At 49.9% G+C, this 17,864-nt stretch overlaps 1 protein-coding gene across 1 annotated transcript; it reads left to right on the top strand.

Annotated features, from left to right (window-relative positions):
* Nucleotides 1-3,070: 3,070 nt before the first annotated feature.
* KLF11 (KLF transcription factor 11) lies at nt 3,071-13,320 on the top strand. Its single transcript, XM_065630435.1, has 4 exons — nt 3,071-3,235; nt 5,575-5,829; nt 7,166-8,159; nt 10,167-13,320. The coding sequence occupies exons 1-4, from the start codon at nt 3,194-3,196 to the stop codon at nt 10,469-10,471; spliced, it is 1,596 nt and encodes a 531-aa protein (XP_065486507.1). The 5' UTR covers nt 3,071-3,193; the 3' UTR covers nt 10,472-13,320.
* The last annotated feature ends 4,544 nt before the right edge of the window (nt 13,321-17,864 follow it).

Genomic DNA, 17,864 nt, shown 5'->3' with positions numbered 1-17,864 from the left:
CTACAGTAGGCTGCTGCTGTATTCAGCCAGACCAGATGTCGCTGCCAAATTGCACTAACTGTAAAGCTGCACCCCAAACAACTGCTTTGGTCTATTTTTAACTGCTGGTAGACATTAGGAAAACTGAGACAGTAATATTCTTCCTCTAGTCTCTTTTGAACTGTTTATCTTATAATTATCTGCAAAAAGGGAATGGGGGAGAGCTGTCTGTGTGCCCTTTGGTTGCTTTCAGCCTACAGTATTAAATATTTTCCCTCCTACTCGCATGCAGTGCTGATTCTTTTCTTGTCTTCCCAGCCAAAAGGATAAGATAATCAGAGCCGAGCCTTCTCGACCCTCCGCTGAAGCAATTCACATTGGCTCGTTCCTACATCGGAACAAAGACATTGTCTATCTTTGACAAAGAAAGCTTTTCTCTGAAGTGTTTGCCAGCAGTCTGAGTTAAACAGGCCTTTATAAAACCACATGGCACCCGGAGAGCCAGATCCGGAGGACACGGGAGCAGCAGCACTGCAGGGCACGCTGGTGGAGGACGGGGCTGGGGGCTGCGCTGCCACGGCCAGCCAGGGCAGGGCCACCTACACCCACGGCCACCGATGGGGGCAGCTCCTCTGAGCTATTCCAAAAGGAGTACTGGGGTATTTGGGTGCTTGTTCCACATTATGAGCTTCAGGAGAGAGAGCACAGCCAGCGAGGGTCATCCCGATGGGCGCGCTGGTACCTTGCTCGGGAAGCCGTGCCGCTGGGTGAAGCCCAGAAAGTCAGTGGGTGCAAGCGCAAGTACAAAGAAGCAAGATAATATTAACTGAATTAAGGGTCACCTCAGTGCAGCCTCGTGAAAGGAAAGAGACACGGGAGAAGTGAGAGGGGGGAGAGGAGGAGAAGCTCTGGGCTGTTAGGGCTGGGGGCTCGGGCCCTTGGGGGCTCAGAGCCGTGCTCTGCCTCTGACACCTGATGCGAAGACGAAGAAGGTGTCCTTCCTGGCAGCAGCAGAACAAGGCAGACCAGGTGATTTTGGTAAGAGCTCTGAGGATTTATATTAAAAACCTTTGTTGTCAGTTTTAGCTCAGCAGAGGGAACACAATCAAACACGTTTTCCCTCTGGCACAGGTGGGCGTACAGATGTGTAACATCACTTCTTTTAACTGGTCTTGCACCCGTGAGCTGTAGTGAGGACCTGCGGTCCAGCAGTTGCCACCGGGGGACTCAGAACCCGTAGGCAGAGTCTGTGGGACGTGACATGGGAAAACATCCCGCTGGGAGTCGGGAGAAGGGATCCGCTCTGCTGCCGGCCACGGCTTCTTCACCAGCGAGCTGCTGTGCTGCCTTCAGATGCCATTGCTCAATTTAAAAATCTGAGCTGTAAATGACTAAGGCTGTGTGTGCAAGTGCTTTAAGCAGAAACTGCATGTGTTCCAACAAGCAGCAAAGAGACGAATGCAATCATTTCTCAACTACGGCAGAACTGGAGAAAATGCAAAATAGAACAGCATAGTATTTTCCTAGTTTTACAATTCTCTAAGGGTTTGCCTCGAAATGGGACCATGCGAGTGGCTTTGGTCTTACAAGGAACAGCTAGTGATATACAGAAGAGGGACATAGCCTGTGCACACTGAGGGGGAGGCCTGGCAATGGGAGAAAAAAAGGTTAAATACAGGAGGCACTGGGGGAAGATGCAAAGAGGCAAAGGAATGCCTGGATTGGTGGGCCAGGAAGATAATTTTAATTTGGTGTTCGATGGGCTGGGGGAGCTGAAGTACGTGAGATGTGCGGTAATGGACACGGGAGATGAGCACAATACGGTGAAGCTTTAGAAAATATGTGGACGGCAGGGAAGGACCAAGATTCAGAAGAGCTGTAACGAAAAAATTGAGTGCCAGTGGTCAAGTGAAGCTATTATAGCAGCAAAAGGAGATGAAAGATTCAAGATGATCCTTCCCATGTCCTCCGTATCGACACAGAGGATGTCCCGTCTTCAGAAACCGAGGAAGGAACAAGCAGCGATAATCCAGTAGGAAAAAATGCTTATTGCTGTCTGCGTTTTGTCGGAGCCGGCAGGCAGGCAGCCGGCGGGGCCCGGCTGGGAAAGCGCTGGCGTGGCCGAGGCTGGCGGGACGCGGGCCGGCCCTTGCCAGCCCCTGGCGCCGCTGGCGTCCCGTGTCGCCCGGTGAAACCACCCACCCCACTGGGAACTCGATGGACGGCGAGTTTTGGCTTCCATGGAAGAAAGCAAGCAAGAGGCCGAGGGCTGGGAGGTGAAAAAAACCCAAAGAACACACTTTTTAAAAATGAATATGTTGTGATTTGGAGATATTTTATAGTACAAGACGCCTGCCGAGCTGGCACAGCGGGGCCCCGCGGGCTCACAGCTGAGCAAGGGCCGGGGCACCAACCAAACCGCACTGTCTGCCCCTAATATTCTTGTCGGGGGGGGCGCAGCGTTATTTTTAACCGCGGATCCTCCGGCCGATGCCGCTGCCAGCGCCCGGGCCCTTCCCCGCCGCGAGCGGGACCCGGCACGACCCCGCGGGAAAGCTGCAGCCGTGCGGTGGGAACCTGCGGGAAAAGGGGTGTTTTCCCCCAAAATCCCGCCCCGGCGCCCGAGGGTGACAGGGACCCGCGGGGGGGGGGTGGGGGGGGTGGGGGAGGGGTGCCTGCGTGCCGCGCCGCACGCACCGCGGGGGGAGGGGAGCCGCGTCCCCGCGCCGCGCCCCGCCCCGCCACACCCCCGCGCGCGGGCATTCCCGGCCACCGCCCCGCCCCCGCCCGACCTTTCCCCCAGTTTCCAGCGCGCGCTCCCGCCCCCCCGCCCCGCCCCGCGGCCCCGCCCACCCCCCCCGCCTTCCCGCCCGCCGCCGGCGGAGCCGCCACCGAGCGTGCCCACGCGCCGCCCTTCCTGCCGGCAGCCCCGCGGCACGCCGCGATCACGCCGGCCGCCGCCGCTCATTGGCCGGCCGCGGGCCGCGGCGGGCGGTGATTGGCCAAGAGCCGCCTCCCCCCCGCGCTGCCTGGCACAGGGAGCGGCCCGGAGCGCTTCCCGCGCCGCTCGCATCCCGGCGGGCGGGGGAAGGGGAGGAGGCGGGGGCGGCGCCCGGCGCCGCTGCGTGTGTGCGTGCCGCTCCCGCTGCGTGTGCTGCGCCTGCCGCTCCCGCTGCTCGCCGGTCACACCGCCGCCGCCCGCCGGAGCCGCGCCATGCACGGCTCGCCGTGCTCGGAGATGGGAGATGCGTCCGCGGTAAGCGCGGGACGGGCGGAGGAAGGGCGGCGGGGCAGCGGGTGCCCCCGAGCCGGGGACAGCCGGCGCCGCCCGGCACGTGCGCTGCGGCGGGCGGGGGGCGGCGGCCGTTGCTGCCTCAGGGGGACCGTTACTCACCCCGCGCGGGGATGGTCGGTTGAGACCGTTACCCGCCGCAGGGGGTGGCCGGTCGGTGCCGTTGCGGCTGGGGCGCCAGTCGTTCCAGGGCACAGCCTTCAGGGGCGGGTGTTGCCCCGGTCACCTGCGGGGGTGTGGGGGCCCTGCCTCAGCAGCCGTGCGGGGGCGGTGGCAGGGCGGGACCAGCCCTTCTCCTCCTCCTCCTCCTCCTCCTCTTCCCGCCATCCGCCCCTCCGCGGCGCCGCCCGGCCGGGGGCACCCTTCGTGAGGCGAGGGGCGGGCGGGGGAGGCGCGGCCCGGCGTTGGGGGCACAGCCCGGCGCTGGGGGGCCCGCAGCCCCCGCCGTCCCCGCCCGCCCGCCGGCTGCCCGCGCACGTAGGGCCCCGGCAGCCGGCGGGGTGATGTGAGGACAGGCGGCGGGCGCGGCTAGAGCCGTGTCCCCGGCAGCGGGGGAGCCCGGGCTGCGGCACTCGCCTCGAGAAAAGGGACTTTTTAGTTTTTCGAGTTTTGGGGGGTTTTTTTTGTTTGTGGTTTTTTTTTTCTTTTTTTTTTTTTAAGCGGGGAATATTTTTCGTGTTTCTTTAGGGAAAACTGCTGCCCTAAAACGTAGAGTTGTAAAAAAACCAAAAAAAACCCCCAAAAAATCTGCTGGCTTGGTTGCCCGCAGTCACACTTGCAGGAGCACTTGCAGGCTTTCTGGCTGCTTAGTGCTGTGCCTCGCCTGCTGTGGCTTCTGTCTGACAGGCGTTCTAAGTCCAGGCTGGGAGGCAACATCGGTTTTTTTGCCCTTGTTCCAGTTCTGTTTTCAGTGGAAATTCCTAGAAGTCTCTCTCAGGGCAGTTAAGTGCTTGGATCTCTATTCTAGAGTGCTTTCACCCCTTCCTGCTCCCAGCCTTACCTCTCCATGAATGTTACCCCTTGGTTTAGGTGCAAGTCCTCTGAGAGTCCAGTACTGGCGCTTTGGATCCATTCTTTTTAAGGTGTTTGCCATACATGTCCCCATAATGGAGACCATGTCGTACAGCTTTGCATCTTTGCAACACTGCTGGTTAATGAAACTCAGTAACAAAACTCATTGACCTAGGTGTGTAAGTGATGTCACCCCACAAGTATTGTTCCCTCTAGGGCTTTGGGCCATGCTAACGCTGTGGTGGTGCTCTCTGTGATATATAAGCACTTTTGCTTATATACCTTTTGCTTATATATATATATATATATACACACCTTATATACCTTTTGCTGTGGTATATAAGCACTCTGTATAACAGCAGTAGGCTCCAGAATCTTGGTCCACGTGTCTAAAACCCAGCCTTCACAGTTAGCTGGTGTGCCTGAAGACTGGAAGAGTTTGGACAGCTCGTTGAGACCGAGCTGGCACCTGAGCCATAAATCAGCAGTGCAACGTAGCTTTTGGAGTCACTGCCAAGCACTGAGAGAGCTTTGTGAAGTCTGAATATCCTTTCACAGAGGAGTATGTGTATGCATGCAAAACACTTGACAAAAATTTTCTGTGATGCTTGCATTTGGAAACAGTATGATTATGTCTGTATTTTTGGTATTCATAGTGCATTTTGGGATACCTTACACCTATGTAGTATCATATCTTGCCAAAGCACAATACAGACAATTCCCATTGTGCTTTGAAGACTATTTTTCTTCCTTCCCCCTACCCTCGTTTCCCTGTTGGTAAAAATAAGATTAAAATACTTTTGCAAGGTGTGGTACTCTGAATCAGTGAACATACCTTCAAGCATCTTACTGTCAGCTGAAATTTAACTTCCAAATGTTACCAGAATGAAATTAGTGCAGAATAGCGGTTGTGTTTTGGGTCCAGGAAATTGCCTTGCCTCAACAAGGTTGGAAATTGTTTGGTTTTTTTTTCCTCTTTTCGCTTCTATGCAGGCATGGGCTGTGTTTATTCAGAGCAGTGTAATGCAGGAAAGTAACTCTGGAAATGTGACCTACGCACAAATCTGTTGCTTTCCTGTAAATCATATTTTGGTTGGTTGGATTTTTTTTAAGGGTAACGGGGTGGGGAGGTGAGCTGGTGGGGGAGGGTGAGAGTTGAGCTGGTTGGTAGAAGCCTTGCTGTGGGCACGGGATCTGTTTCAGATGACCTTGATCATGAGCAGACAGTGTGTGGGTGGTGTCAGCTTTGTATTCTGGCTTGTCCTAATAGCCAGTAATCCAATTACATTTAGGTTGACATCGTGGACATCTACGAGTCTATCCGTGAAAGGCAGCGTCATGATAGCGAAAGGTCTACCTGCAGCACCTTGGAGCAGAACGACATTGAAGCCGTTGAAGCGCTTGTTTGTATGAGCTCCTGGGGGCAAAGATCACAGAAAGGTGACATATTAAAGATAAGACCACTCACACCCTTCTCGGATTCTGGTGATTTCACAATGCACACTGAGGCTACGTCTGAATTACCAAAGGACTATTTATCTACACTGGTAAGAGAAACATGAAGGCAAAATAAATATACCTGTCTGGTTGTTACATCTCTGCAGTGTTTTGACTTGGCTGGAAAAGAGAGCTTGCTCAGGTGTCCCTGCATAGAATATCTATGGTATCGCCAGCGCTCTGTGTCTACCTAGAGTAGTGAGGTGGGCATGTTGAGTGTGGGTTTTTCTTCTGTCTCTGGAATGGCAAATATAGGGGTTTGAGCCCTGGTTAAATCTAGATGCAAAAGCCCTTGCTGACAGGTTATTTAATTTGACAGGTATGTTGAGGATGTTGTCTGGATGGTTATTATAGTTTTCCTGGAGCACTTTGAGTGAGAATGGCAGAGTGTGAGCATCAGTGATTGACACCAACTTCTCTGCAAGCACTATATGAAAAAGGCTCTTGGTGACATTTGGCTTAACTCTGATACTTATAAGAGAAAGTACAGGCTCCCATTATGAAACAGACAATGCAATTAGTTTCTGTGTTGTGTACTTGTACATGTAGTCTGTTATTTCTCCAGAGCATTGGTCTACTCTGGCTAATGTCAGTTGAATCACAATTTTTTTTGGTTGCAATTTATGTTGTAACAGAAGTAGGTATTAAACAAGGGCTTGGTGCCATTCAGATTTCAGGTGGTTGATGCCCATTTCAGCCAGTAGGCTCCTAGTGTACAGTTATGTCAGGAAAAAGGGGAATAAGAGAGGAAAGAGGCTGAGGTGGTATGGCAGCTGATTGACAGATTTCTCTCATACTTCTGCCTCTCAATGTTGGCATTGTCTCCTGTGCTGTTCAAGAGACAGGCATGAGTTTTCAGTGGTAAAGGAGGAAGGAGGAGTGGTGGCAGCAAGAGGGCACAGAGAGAAGTAGATGAATAAGAAGGGAGAGCGCCACTCCATTTGTGTTTATCTCAGAAGCAGCCACCAGCTGATGGGGTAATCATTGATAAAAGATCTAGGGTGTGCTGGAAGTTTGAAATAGAAAGGGTACAGTGTTGCTATCTGTTGCCAGTCTATTTTCTGTGAACAGCAAAGCGCTCATAACCTCTTACAGCTGCACCCATTGCTGAGAAGAAAGGAATGAGAGTGTTTTGTAGTGCAGTGAGTAGACACGCAATGTTTTATGCAGGATTACATCCGCCTCATTGCCTTCCTTTTATTCATATGCTTTTGAGCATACTCAGAATGGCCATCAGATGAGGCAATGTATGCTTTAATCAGTTTGTCCCAAGAGGCAGGTTCTGAGATTCTGGGAGGGAGTGTGATTTTATTTTTCACAGTAAAGATAGTGAAAAATTGTGCTTTGAAATTACACTGCTGTATAATGGTGGTTTCTTTTTTGTAGTGCATGACCCCTCCGCACAGCCCTGACTTTGCTGAGATATCAGCTGCTATGCTCCTCTCCTCACAAGTCACTTACTCCAAACCAAGGACTGTTATGGCGAATACAGCTTCCTGCTCAGTCACATCAACGACGGGTGCCTCTCCTACAGCCAAGCCATCTGTTATCAACGTGGAGCAACAGTGCACTCAGAAGCCAGTGATATCTGAAGCCTTTGCGCCTCAGCCTTGCAGGGCCATGGCAACAAGTGTGATACGACACACGGGTGATAGTTCTGCTTACCACCACATTCCTGCTGTGCAAGAGAAAACAAAGGTAACTTCAGGCTACAGGACTTCCAGAGACTTGTGTGGAGCAGATGACCGAAGACATTCCAGACTGCCACAGGACACGTGTGCTGCAGATGATTTAATTAACAAAACCTCTCCGGTACATCAACCTTACGCACGTGACTCCAGTGATAGTGTGACCAATAAAGGACAACTACCAGTCCAACCAGTTTCGCCGCAGACCCACTTACCAAAGAATTGTGAGAATGACTTGCAAAAAGTTGCTACCCCGGTGACACCTGTCCCCGTTTCAAGTCCCCAAGTTCTCTGTCAAATGATCCCTTTAAATGGACAAAGCAGTATGATCAATGCCTATGTCAAGCCTTCCACTCCAACAGTCTCAACTTCCATGAAACCTATTTTGCCACAGACAGCCCCGCTCTCTCAGCCCGTACTCATGGGACCTTCTGTGCCTCAGGGGACCGTCATGTTGGTTCTTCCACAGACTGCTGTCACGCAGACACCACAGTGCCCACAAACAGTAATGACTGTTGGGAACACCAAGTTACTGCCCCTTGCTCCTGCTCCTGTGTTCATCACTTCTGGTCAAAGCTGTGCTCCCCAGATGGACTTTTCTAGACGGAGGAATTATGTTTGCAACTTCCCTGGCTGCAAGAAAACCTATTTCAAAAGTTCCCACCTCAAAGCCCACCTCCGCACCCACACTGGTGTGTATGACAGGGCAGGTCCTTTGTTGCTTCCACACCAGCTTGTGTTAGGTTGCTGAAATGCACATTTTTGGGAAGGTGGGGTGAGAAAGGGGAGAGGCAGGTTGTGGGGAAACTTCTCCTTATCTCAGAGAAGGGAGGAATGTTCATTCTCCATGGGCAAGCAAAACAAGACAGACTTTGTTCTAAGACCTCAGCTGACCCTATAGTGTTAGTTGAATTTCACGTGCTTCAGTTGGAGCAAAGCTTTGGCGTCTCTGTGTGTGTGTTTAGATTTGAGTGGAATCCTGCCATCTGGACTAGATCAAAATGAGTTGTGCAAGTCCCCTTTTTTGGGGCATGGAGAGGGCTGGGGTAAGCAAACCATAGTACAGGTAGTTGGTCTTAATTGTTACACAAGTAAATAAAAAGAGAGGAAGTCAGAAACTGCGTATTTTTCCAGAGTTTTGTTTAGGCTAAATGGGAATGCATTGAGATTTTGGGCTACTGTGTTAGGAAGCAGAGCTGCTACAGGAATGTAGCAGTTTGTTCAGTTACAGAAAGGGAATTTTAAAGGTAAGTGAAAATTAATTTTAATTAATATGAGCTGATTTGCTCCATAAAATCTGGTCAGTCTGGAGACAGTATACATGTGTTTTACTTATCCTTTTTCTGGAGCCAAAATCCTGTTATGACTAACTTTGAATTCTCAGGGGCTATTTTTGATGTTGGGGGATAGGCATGGCAGGAGATTGGTACAGAATAGCTCATTCAAAAGTTTGTCTAATTTTGTTTCTCCTTGGCTTTTTTCCGCTCACCCTCTCTTTCCCCACAGACACTGTGGTTTATTGGATGTCAGCTTCCATGGCAGGATTTGCATAACTTTGCCAGCTTGTCTTTGCAGTTCCTTTGGGGAAAGAGCTTAAACTCTGTATGGAGCTGATAATCCTTGTAAACCAGAGCTCAGAGGTAGATGATACTTCTACTTCTGGCTTGAGAGGAAGTGCTGCAGGCTGCTGAATTAGTCTGGCGCTACAGGATAAACATAGACTAGCAACGGGCATCTTGCTTGGAGCATGTGCTTCTGCTGATCTGTAGGGAAGCTGTGTGTGTCCCTGTAGTTTGATTATGACTAGGACATCCATGGGAGGTGAAGCACGCTGAACCCTCACAAGCCAGTCCATGTTACAGGATCAGAGGGCAGAGTAGTTTGGCTTTCTTTTCCCACCTTCTCCCTGCACACCAAGTAGCTAGGTGATATCACCCACACCAAACATAGAACTTTACTCTCAATATCTGAAATAGGAAGCCCCACAGAAGCCTTGTTCTTTTCTGCTGGACACTTCTGCTCCAAAGTGTTACCATAAATCTGGGTCACGTGGTAGATGTTTCTCTTGAGCTTTATGGCGTTTGCAGGCAGTGGACCGTGTTATTTAGGATAGGCCTGATGTTAAGCAGTTGGCCAGGATAAGCAGAAGCTGACAAGGCCAGCCTTCCTGACTACTGTCATTTCTGGGTGTGCAGAGCTCTTGTAGCTGCCTGTTGTGGCTCCAGCTGTGTGGGAGTGGCAGCACAGGCTGCTCCTCAGCGGTGCTCGCTGGGGCGGTGCATTTGTGTGCAGGACTGGATCCCTGGAGCAGCAGGACCCTGAGCATCGATTCCAGGCTTCCTGTTTGCTCGCAGTAGTTGTTGATGACATGCAGCAGCCGTAGAGCTGTGGTTGCACAGGGTTGGGGGCAGGGGGTTGCTTCTAGTTCAGTCAGCGGATAAAATAGCTTTATGAAGAACCTCTTTCTTTAAAGTGGGGTTTTGGACAACTGAAAAAATAGACTTGATTAAAGAACATTTAAAGAGATATGAGTGAATAAGCAGAAATGATACCTGTGATTTTTTTCTGTAGAACACAACTTGAGCTAACCAGTTCTGTGGAATTCATCAGTTTTTGTAAGGCAGGATTTAAGTCAGTTCTTTGATAAAACTGTAACACAGCTTCTCAAAAGTAAGTGATGCTTCTTTTATGTGCTGCAGGAGAAAAGCCTTTCAGCTGCAGCTGGGATGGCTGTGACAAGAAGTTTGCCCGCTCAGATGAACTGTCACGCCACCGTAGAACTCACACAGGAGAGAAGAAGTTTGCTTGTCCTGTGTGTGAGCGTCGCTTCATGCGCAGCGATCATTTGACAAAGCACACTCGCCGCCATATGACCACAAAGAAGATCCCCAGCTGGCAGACAGAGGTTGGGAAACTCAACAGAATCGCCACAGCAGAGAAACCGAAAAACGGCAGTGCTCTCAGTATGCTCATCCCCATGCCATCGTCTGTCTGTCAGGGCTAGTGAGAGAAAGCTCCTTCTCTAAAAACCTGAAAACCAGAAAGAGCTCTGGCTACAACAGAACTGACATTGGCTTTTTCCCCATGTTTGTGCATACTTTAGTTTCCTTTAGGTCCTCTGTTAATAATGCGATGTGAGAAACCTATCATATCTTGCCTTGTTCCTTCCCTATTTGTTTTTTCAATACTTGGGCAAATGCAATCACCAGCACTTCAGGAAAGCAGAGCTCTTTGGAAATTATTTTGGCAATAGGTTAAAAAGTCACTTTTAATGCTTGCTGTTAATATTTTGATGGACAGTAAAACAGGGTGATTTTTAAATTTTATACTAGTATTTTCTATACCAAATATATTTTGTATTTATTAATTTTGGTCTTGTTATGCAGCCAAATTACTTGACCTGCATTAGTAGGGGTGTGCAGGATGAGACCCAGAATTTTGGAAACTCCTTTTTAGTAAACCTAAAGAATTGCATTCAGTGCATTTTGTAAACATATAATATTTGATAACTCTTAGTGGTTGGGATTTTCACACTTGCAGATCCTGACCTTGCAACGGGCTGGTGCTGTTACACCCTCCTTATGCAGGTGACATTGGGGGTTTGAGATCAAAGTGTGCCATCATTTTTAAAACAACCCAAACCAGAATGACGTTCTTTCAGAAAAGAAGTGTTGAAATCCTCAACATTTTTATAAGTTCATACCCTTTGCAAGCGGAAGCTGTTGTGACTTTTGGTAGAAGTTTGGCATACTGGGCATTCCTGAGTCCACACTCCACTGGAGCAAAATTTGGAGGATCCAGATTGCTCTGATGGAGGTAGAAGCACAAACACTGTTTAGAAGCTTCGACACTAAAAATTATGCTTTACTTTCAGTCTTACTAAATCAGCATATCAAAATCTACAGAAAAATGCAAAAAGGGCAAGGGTCTCTATTTTTTTTTTTTTGAGTACAGGAGAAATAGAAAATTAAGGGGTTATTTTATGTATCGTGGATGCTTGTGCACCTTATAGGAAATTGTTCAAGGCTTTCATTTACCTGTATCAAAGCACCAGAGGAAGTACTAATCATGTCTAGACTTAAGAAATAGCCACCATGTCAACTCGACAATGCTCTTCATGTGGCCTTATACTTCTCCACAGTACTTTGTATAAAATCACCCTTTTCTATTAAATGAGATACTCTCCCTGTTGAATGGATTTTCTTTTACACGAAGTGTAAATATGGCTAAGAAGTGAACTCAGTGGCTGCAGTAGTGCTGTGTTGTAATGGCATGGTATGAGTAATAAAACGAGATGCCTGGGGCACAATTGGACTGCTCTGTTTCCGTGGTGCGGAAGGACGTGCGTACGTATTGTAGCAGAGCTGACAGTAGAGCTGTTGTGCTGTGGAGCACCAGGTGGTGTTGGTGCTGGAAGACAGCTCGCCTGCCAAATGAAACGGTTCTGTGGTGTTTATTCCCTTTGGACTCTTCTCTCTTCAGCCACTCCTACACCAAAGCTTAGCTGAGCACTGAGGAGGACTATTTTCTCTGGATGTGTAAAATGTGAGTAACTAGAAATGCGCTATCTCTTGCACTGCTGTGTTATTCTAAAAAACTGGTCTTGCTTCTTGGTGTGGGCAAAGCACGGTTCTCATCTGTGTGAAGACAGGCTTGCTGCCCCTGAAATTGGCAGAGACCTGTTTCAGTTGAAAGCAGACTATGTCACTTTTTTTCACACTTAAGCCTATAACGGTAACAAGTTTTCAAACTGCACTGAATTGGAGTATTGTGCTAAGTGTACTGAAGTTTTCGTGCCTGACCTTTGAAATGTCCATACCCCGTTTGCTCAACACCCGCTGTGCCCGCCCTGTCCTCAGCGTATGTGCTGCTGAGCGTGCCCGCGTACGCAGACCTCACTTTGTGCTCTGTGGAGGGCTCGGCTAAATTCCCCTTCCTGGTAAAGGGGGTGCTTGTGGTGTTGCTGTTCTCTGTTGATACCCAGTTTTCCAAATTTGTGTGGTGAAGAAAGAGACATAGCTGCTGCTGCTTTTTTTTTTTTTCCTCAGAAATTGCTTGTAACAAGCAGTTTGACTTTTGGATGCCATTTTAGCGTGCTCTTAACCAGGGGAAGACTGTCCTGTCTCAGTCCAGTAGCCAGTTTAGTATTTATTTTCTTTTTTTTTTTTCAGACTAATCATTTATGGTGTTCACCTGAGCAAGACAGTTTGGAAACTTGTGTCACAATTTAGTAAATTGTCATGTTAGTTTGTTGTGTAACAGGAGGGAAATGATGGACTGGAGAAACCTGAAATTAAAAAAAGTGTGTCCTGCATGTGTGTCACGATGTGGGAAAGTGACGGCTCCCTCTTTGTTGGGTTTACCTGGCCTGCGGTTCCTGCGAGGTGTGCGCTGAGGTGTGCGCTACCTCTCACTGCCCGCGTCCGGGACGTGCGGCTCTCGCTCCTGCGGATGTGCGTGACCCGCCGAGCCGCGGCCTGCCTGCCTCTGCTCTTTCTGTTCCTTCCTGCTGCCTGAGGGTTACTCAGGGATGAAGCATGACTGGGTAGCTGCTCTCTTTGCACTTTACTGCCTGAATGCTATTATTCAGTCTTTCATTTTAAATAAATGGAATCACATTTTTGTACCTGTTTTTAACTTTTATGAAATAAAAAGTATGTAATGTGACTGGTTTTAAATCATAAAAACCGTGAATTTTCAGTTTTCGCATTTTCCATTCCAGAACTATGTAAATCCATCTGGATTAACTTCTGTATCTAGGCCAGTGGAAGACTTTGGGGCTTGCTAGTTCACTTAACCTGTAAAGGCAGGACTTTTTGGATCCCGTTGTAAATTGACCAGTGCTTGTACATTTATAATTTTACACAATGCTTCTTGTGTGCATTTGCTGGAACGCATACACCGCTGCCAGGGACTGAGGTTTTTGCATACTGTCTGAAAGCAAGAGTCTCTCCTAAGCATGGCCTCCAGGAGCTGTCACAAGAGCCGATGGCCTGAGTGCTACTCCATCAGGGCTGCAAGCTGTGCATGGCACAAATGCTGGAAATAAAGAAGAAATGAGCATTTGACTCAAAAGTTGACTGCATTAGCCCTGGTTCTTCCCGTCCCCGCACACCTGCACTCTGGTGGGCAACTGGCCCTGTCAGGATGGTTGTCACCTCCAGGTCTCAGCTGGGAAAGAGGTGACCAGCCACAGTGGCAACAGCAGCAACTACTTTGAATTTTAAAGCATCTCTGGTGTTTCTTTCCCTCGGATCGGATCCCAACTTGCAGCAATGTTTATTTCTAGCAGGGTCACATTTTAATGTAAGAGGAGGGGTGGAGAGGGTGTAATGACAGCAGCTTTCTGTCACGGCCATTCACTGCAGAGTGACTCAGTCTCTGCAGTCAGAGCCCTTGGAGAGTAAACTAGGAGCAGTGACTCAAGGCTTTGTCTGCAGAAGAGCACATGGTTCCTCCACAGATGAAAAGAGAAAATCCTGTGGATGGTCCTGCTTCCTCCCTCAGGAGAACAACTGAAGGGGAAGGCTTTACTGTGGGATCTGTGTTCTGGCAGAGGACCACAAACCCTTCAGCCCCTGGGCTCTGCAGGGCTCCATAACACTTCTGTCTCCCAGGGGAAGATGTCCTACCTGTCCCTACTGCTGTTTTTCAGGGAAGATTTTTCTGAGCATCAAGTCATATCCTAAACAATACCTGCAATTTTTTTGCTGATTTTTAGCTTGTCTCCCTCACTTTGCTTATGCAAAACACAACAATGGATTTCAGAGTTCTGTGCTCATCTTTCTGCTTTTTCGTAGAACTAAGCTGCGGTCTGAGCTGTTATGTGGAGCCAGGAGGTGCAGTTGGTGCACGTCCTCATGGGGCCAGAGTCTCGAACAGCTTCATCTTGTGAGAAAAAACAGCTCGTATGTGAGGAAGCTTTCCCAGCTAACACAGGTGTCGTATGGGCAAAAGTCTGTCTATCTTATAGCCATTCTAAATCCATGAAAACAAATAATTTACTAAAGAAAAATGCATGCGCACTCAAATGTGCCCATGGGTTTACTGCTACATTTTGCAGTTAGACCAGCACTGCTTTCCTGCCTGTGTTTATACAGCCAAACCTCCAGCTCCAGCCCTGTTTGGCTCACAAACCACTGAGCACCGATCTGCTTGCGCTGAGGATACCGAGGCGTGAATCTGTTCTGCAGCTGCAGTGCTGGGTGGGAGAGGTGGCCCGTGCTGCTGGGAGGTTGCATGCTCGATATGCTCCTCTGGCTTAGGCTACGGCTCTGGCTAACTCTCCAATTACAGCTGTGCTCAGCATCCTGTGAAGGACGAAGGTGACATGTCATCTGCTGTCTCTTGTGAGCCAGCTCCTGTCTCTGGGTTGCACCTGGCTTGAGTTTATCTGCTGGGATAGATCTTCTAACTAGTTTTGAAGTATAATCTGTGAGCTCATGTGCCTGTTTACCTTGCATTTGTGTCTGGCAAGGCAGCTTGAGGCAGGTAGGCGATGGCTACGGAAAGGCAAACTTCTTCCATGTGTGCAGAAAGAGTAAGTAATGACTCAAACCCCAACAACCTACAGGCTAGGGAAATTGGTGAGACTGTTCTGGAGGGAGCTGCAGAGCCTCAGCCATGTCTGCTGGCAGTCCATGCAGTCCATGGGATTGCCTTCCCTGCAGCGAGTGTGTTAGCACTGAGGCATTTTCTTTCCAGATTGCTTTCATCTGCTGTCTAATGCAGCCTTCCTCATTTTCTGTGTCAGTCCTTGAGCGTAGGAGGAGCGAATTGGGTGACATTTACTCCCTGATGTGTGCAGAAGGCCATGGGCACACCTTACACATGCAGAAAACTTGAGGAAGCTGGAGCATGCCCTTTCCTGGGGGAGTTTTTCCTAGATGGGATGAATACTTTAGGTTTAATTTTCTCCCTTGTAGTGTCCCTCGAGTTCAGAGTGATTTCTCTTCTCTTGGTTATTATTGTCCAGATAAACCTACTTCACCCTGTGCAAATAATTGTCACGTCCTATGTTCAGAGCAGGGGGAAAAAAACCCACCCTGTGGATGAAGTCCGTGCCAGGCAGCTGGTGCTCCAGCTCCTCTGCCTGCTGTGGTGGGCAGTTCCACCACGCTCGTGTGGTGCAACTCCAGGGCTGCACCTCATTCAGGGCGGTGACTCCGTTTCAGCTCCGGGGAAGTGCGTGCGTGAATATTTTGGCTGAAGGCTTAATGGGGTTTGATCCTCAGAGGAAGGAGGGTGGAGAAAAACATTACTGGAGTGATGAAGGTGCTACCCTCCTTTCTCCTCTACCATTGCGAAGGTGAGTAGATGACAGCAGGGCAGTGGACATGATGCAACAGAGACTGTTCGTTGCCTTACTCCCAGAGGTCTTGGCAAGGGAATGCTGGCAGATACATATGTACAGGGGCCAACCCCACATATGCTGGGTAAAATGACCAGCATTCAGGGTCCCAGAGGTGGACTATGAAGACCTCCTGTCCAGAGGAGCAATGCTTATGGTGACTGGCTGCTCTTCATCATTCTTTCCAGCTGTCTCACCCAAGCACGGATCAAGTCACAGCTTTGTTTTCCCCACTCAAGTCTACCCACAGCTCCTGACTGAATTCTTGAAGCTTGTAGATCTCACTGGATGGCTACACGCCAGGTAAAAGAGAACTCACTTCCTAAAACTGCTCTGTCGCTGGTCTGGTTTTTAGTTGCTCTTTGGGAAAGAGTTCTGCCCATTTTCTGGGCTGAGAAGGCAGAGCTGTGCAAAAAGAAGCATCCATTGCAGTGCTGTCAGAAAGAAAAGCATCTGCAAAGAAAGGGGAACAAAAAGGATTCAAAGCATTTGTTTGCAGATGAAAAACTCAGATTTGAGTGAAATTGAGAGTCTCTATAAGTGTGCAAACTGTTTCTGTAATTCCAAGTTCATTGGTTTTGTTTTTCAATATCTTGGGTTGAGTAGTTTAAAAAAATACGGCTTTAATGGTTTCACCACCAGAATGTGTCAGCTGGCATCTTGTTGTATGGCCAGGTAGGAAGCCTCCTGAACTCGTGGAAGTCACTAATCTCAGAAGTTATGATATCTCTTCATGCACTCAAGAGTAATTTTTCATGATTACCTGAAAAAACGAGCCCCTTCAATCCTCTCAGAAACTGTGGTTTTGCTTGACTTAAAAAAAATAGTAATAAGACAGATGGTTGTGAGTGATTCTGTGGTGGCTACGGTCAGAGTATGCACCATCTCACAGCACAGAGAAAGCCTATGAGACCACGGCACAGTTTGAGGCCTCTCATTGCATCCCAAAACTTCTTTTTCCCACCTTTTCCATGGTGCAGCGACTGTCCCAGCTGTGTCAGACCCTTCTGGACTTCCCTGTGTTCCTGCAGCTCCTCCTTTTCTCTCAGTGGTACTGAAAAGCTTACCAGTGAAACCCACTGCACCTTAATTCTGGGTGCAGAAATGTCCTCCTCCCTTGGGTGATGAGCTGATTTTGTGAAGAAGCTTAGTGGTTGGCTGTGTTAGGTCAAGAGAGATTTGTTGCAACCTAACAAAAATATGCTCATTTTGGATTTTTTTTTTCCTAATAGTCACTTTCTGCCAAATTTTTAAAACTTAGGCTTTCCTTTCAGACAGCCTGAAATTGTAGAGCTGTAACCTGTGCCAGTCACCAAATGCAGCCTCAGAGGGAGAAACTCTGGGAGGGAAGGCAGGGCAGGGGCAGAGGGAGGTTGGGGGGAAGCAGAGCCACATCCCTGCCTGCACTGCCTGCTCCCTGCCTGCCCCCTGCCTGCACTGCCTGCTCCCTGCCTGCACTGCCTGCTCCCTACCCGTGCTGCCTGCTCCCTGCCTGCACTGCCTGCCCCCTGCCTGCGCTGCCTGCTCACTGCCTGCTCCCTGCCTGCACTGCCTGCTCCCTACCCGTGCTGCCTGCTCCCTGCCTGCGCTGCCTGCTCCCTGCCTGCACTGTCTGCTCCCTGCCTGCTCCCTGCCTGCACTGCCTGCTCCCTACCCGTGCTGCCTGCTCCCTGCCTGCACTGCCTGCTCCCTGCCTGCTCCCTGCCTGCTCCCTGCCTGCTCCCTACCTGTGCTGCCTGCTCCCTGCCTGCACTGCCTGCTCCCTGCCTGCTCCCTGCCTGCACTGCCTGCTCCCTGCCTGCTCCCTGCCTGCTCCCTGCCTGCACTGCCTGCTCCCTACCCGTGCTGCCTGCTCCCTGCCTGCTCCCTGCCTGCTCCCTGCCTGCTCCCTGCCTGCACTGCCTGCTCCCTGCCTGCTCCCTGCCCACGCTGCCTGCTCCCTGCCTGCTGCCCGCTCTGCCTGGTGCGGAGGAGCAGCTGCTGCTCTGTCCTGCCTGCGGATGTCACAGCGTGGTCCGACAGCAGTGTGGCTGTCCTGGCTTGCTGT

This window comes from Caloenas nicobarica, chromosome 3, assembly GCF_036013445.1.
Source record: "Caloenas nicobarica isolate bCalNic1 chromosome 3, bCalNic1.hap1, whole genome shotgun sequence".
Lineage (NCBI taxonomy): Eukaryota > Metazoa > Chordata > Aves > Columbiformes > Columbidae > Caloenas > Caloenas nicobarica.
The sequence above is the reverse complement of the archived record's forward strand: the minus strand, read 5'-3'. Positions and strand labels throughout refer to the sequence as shown.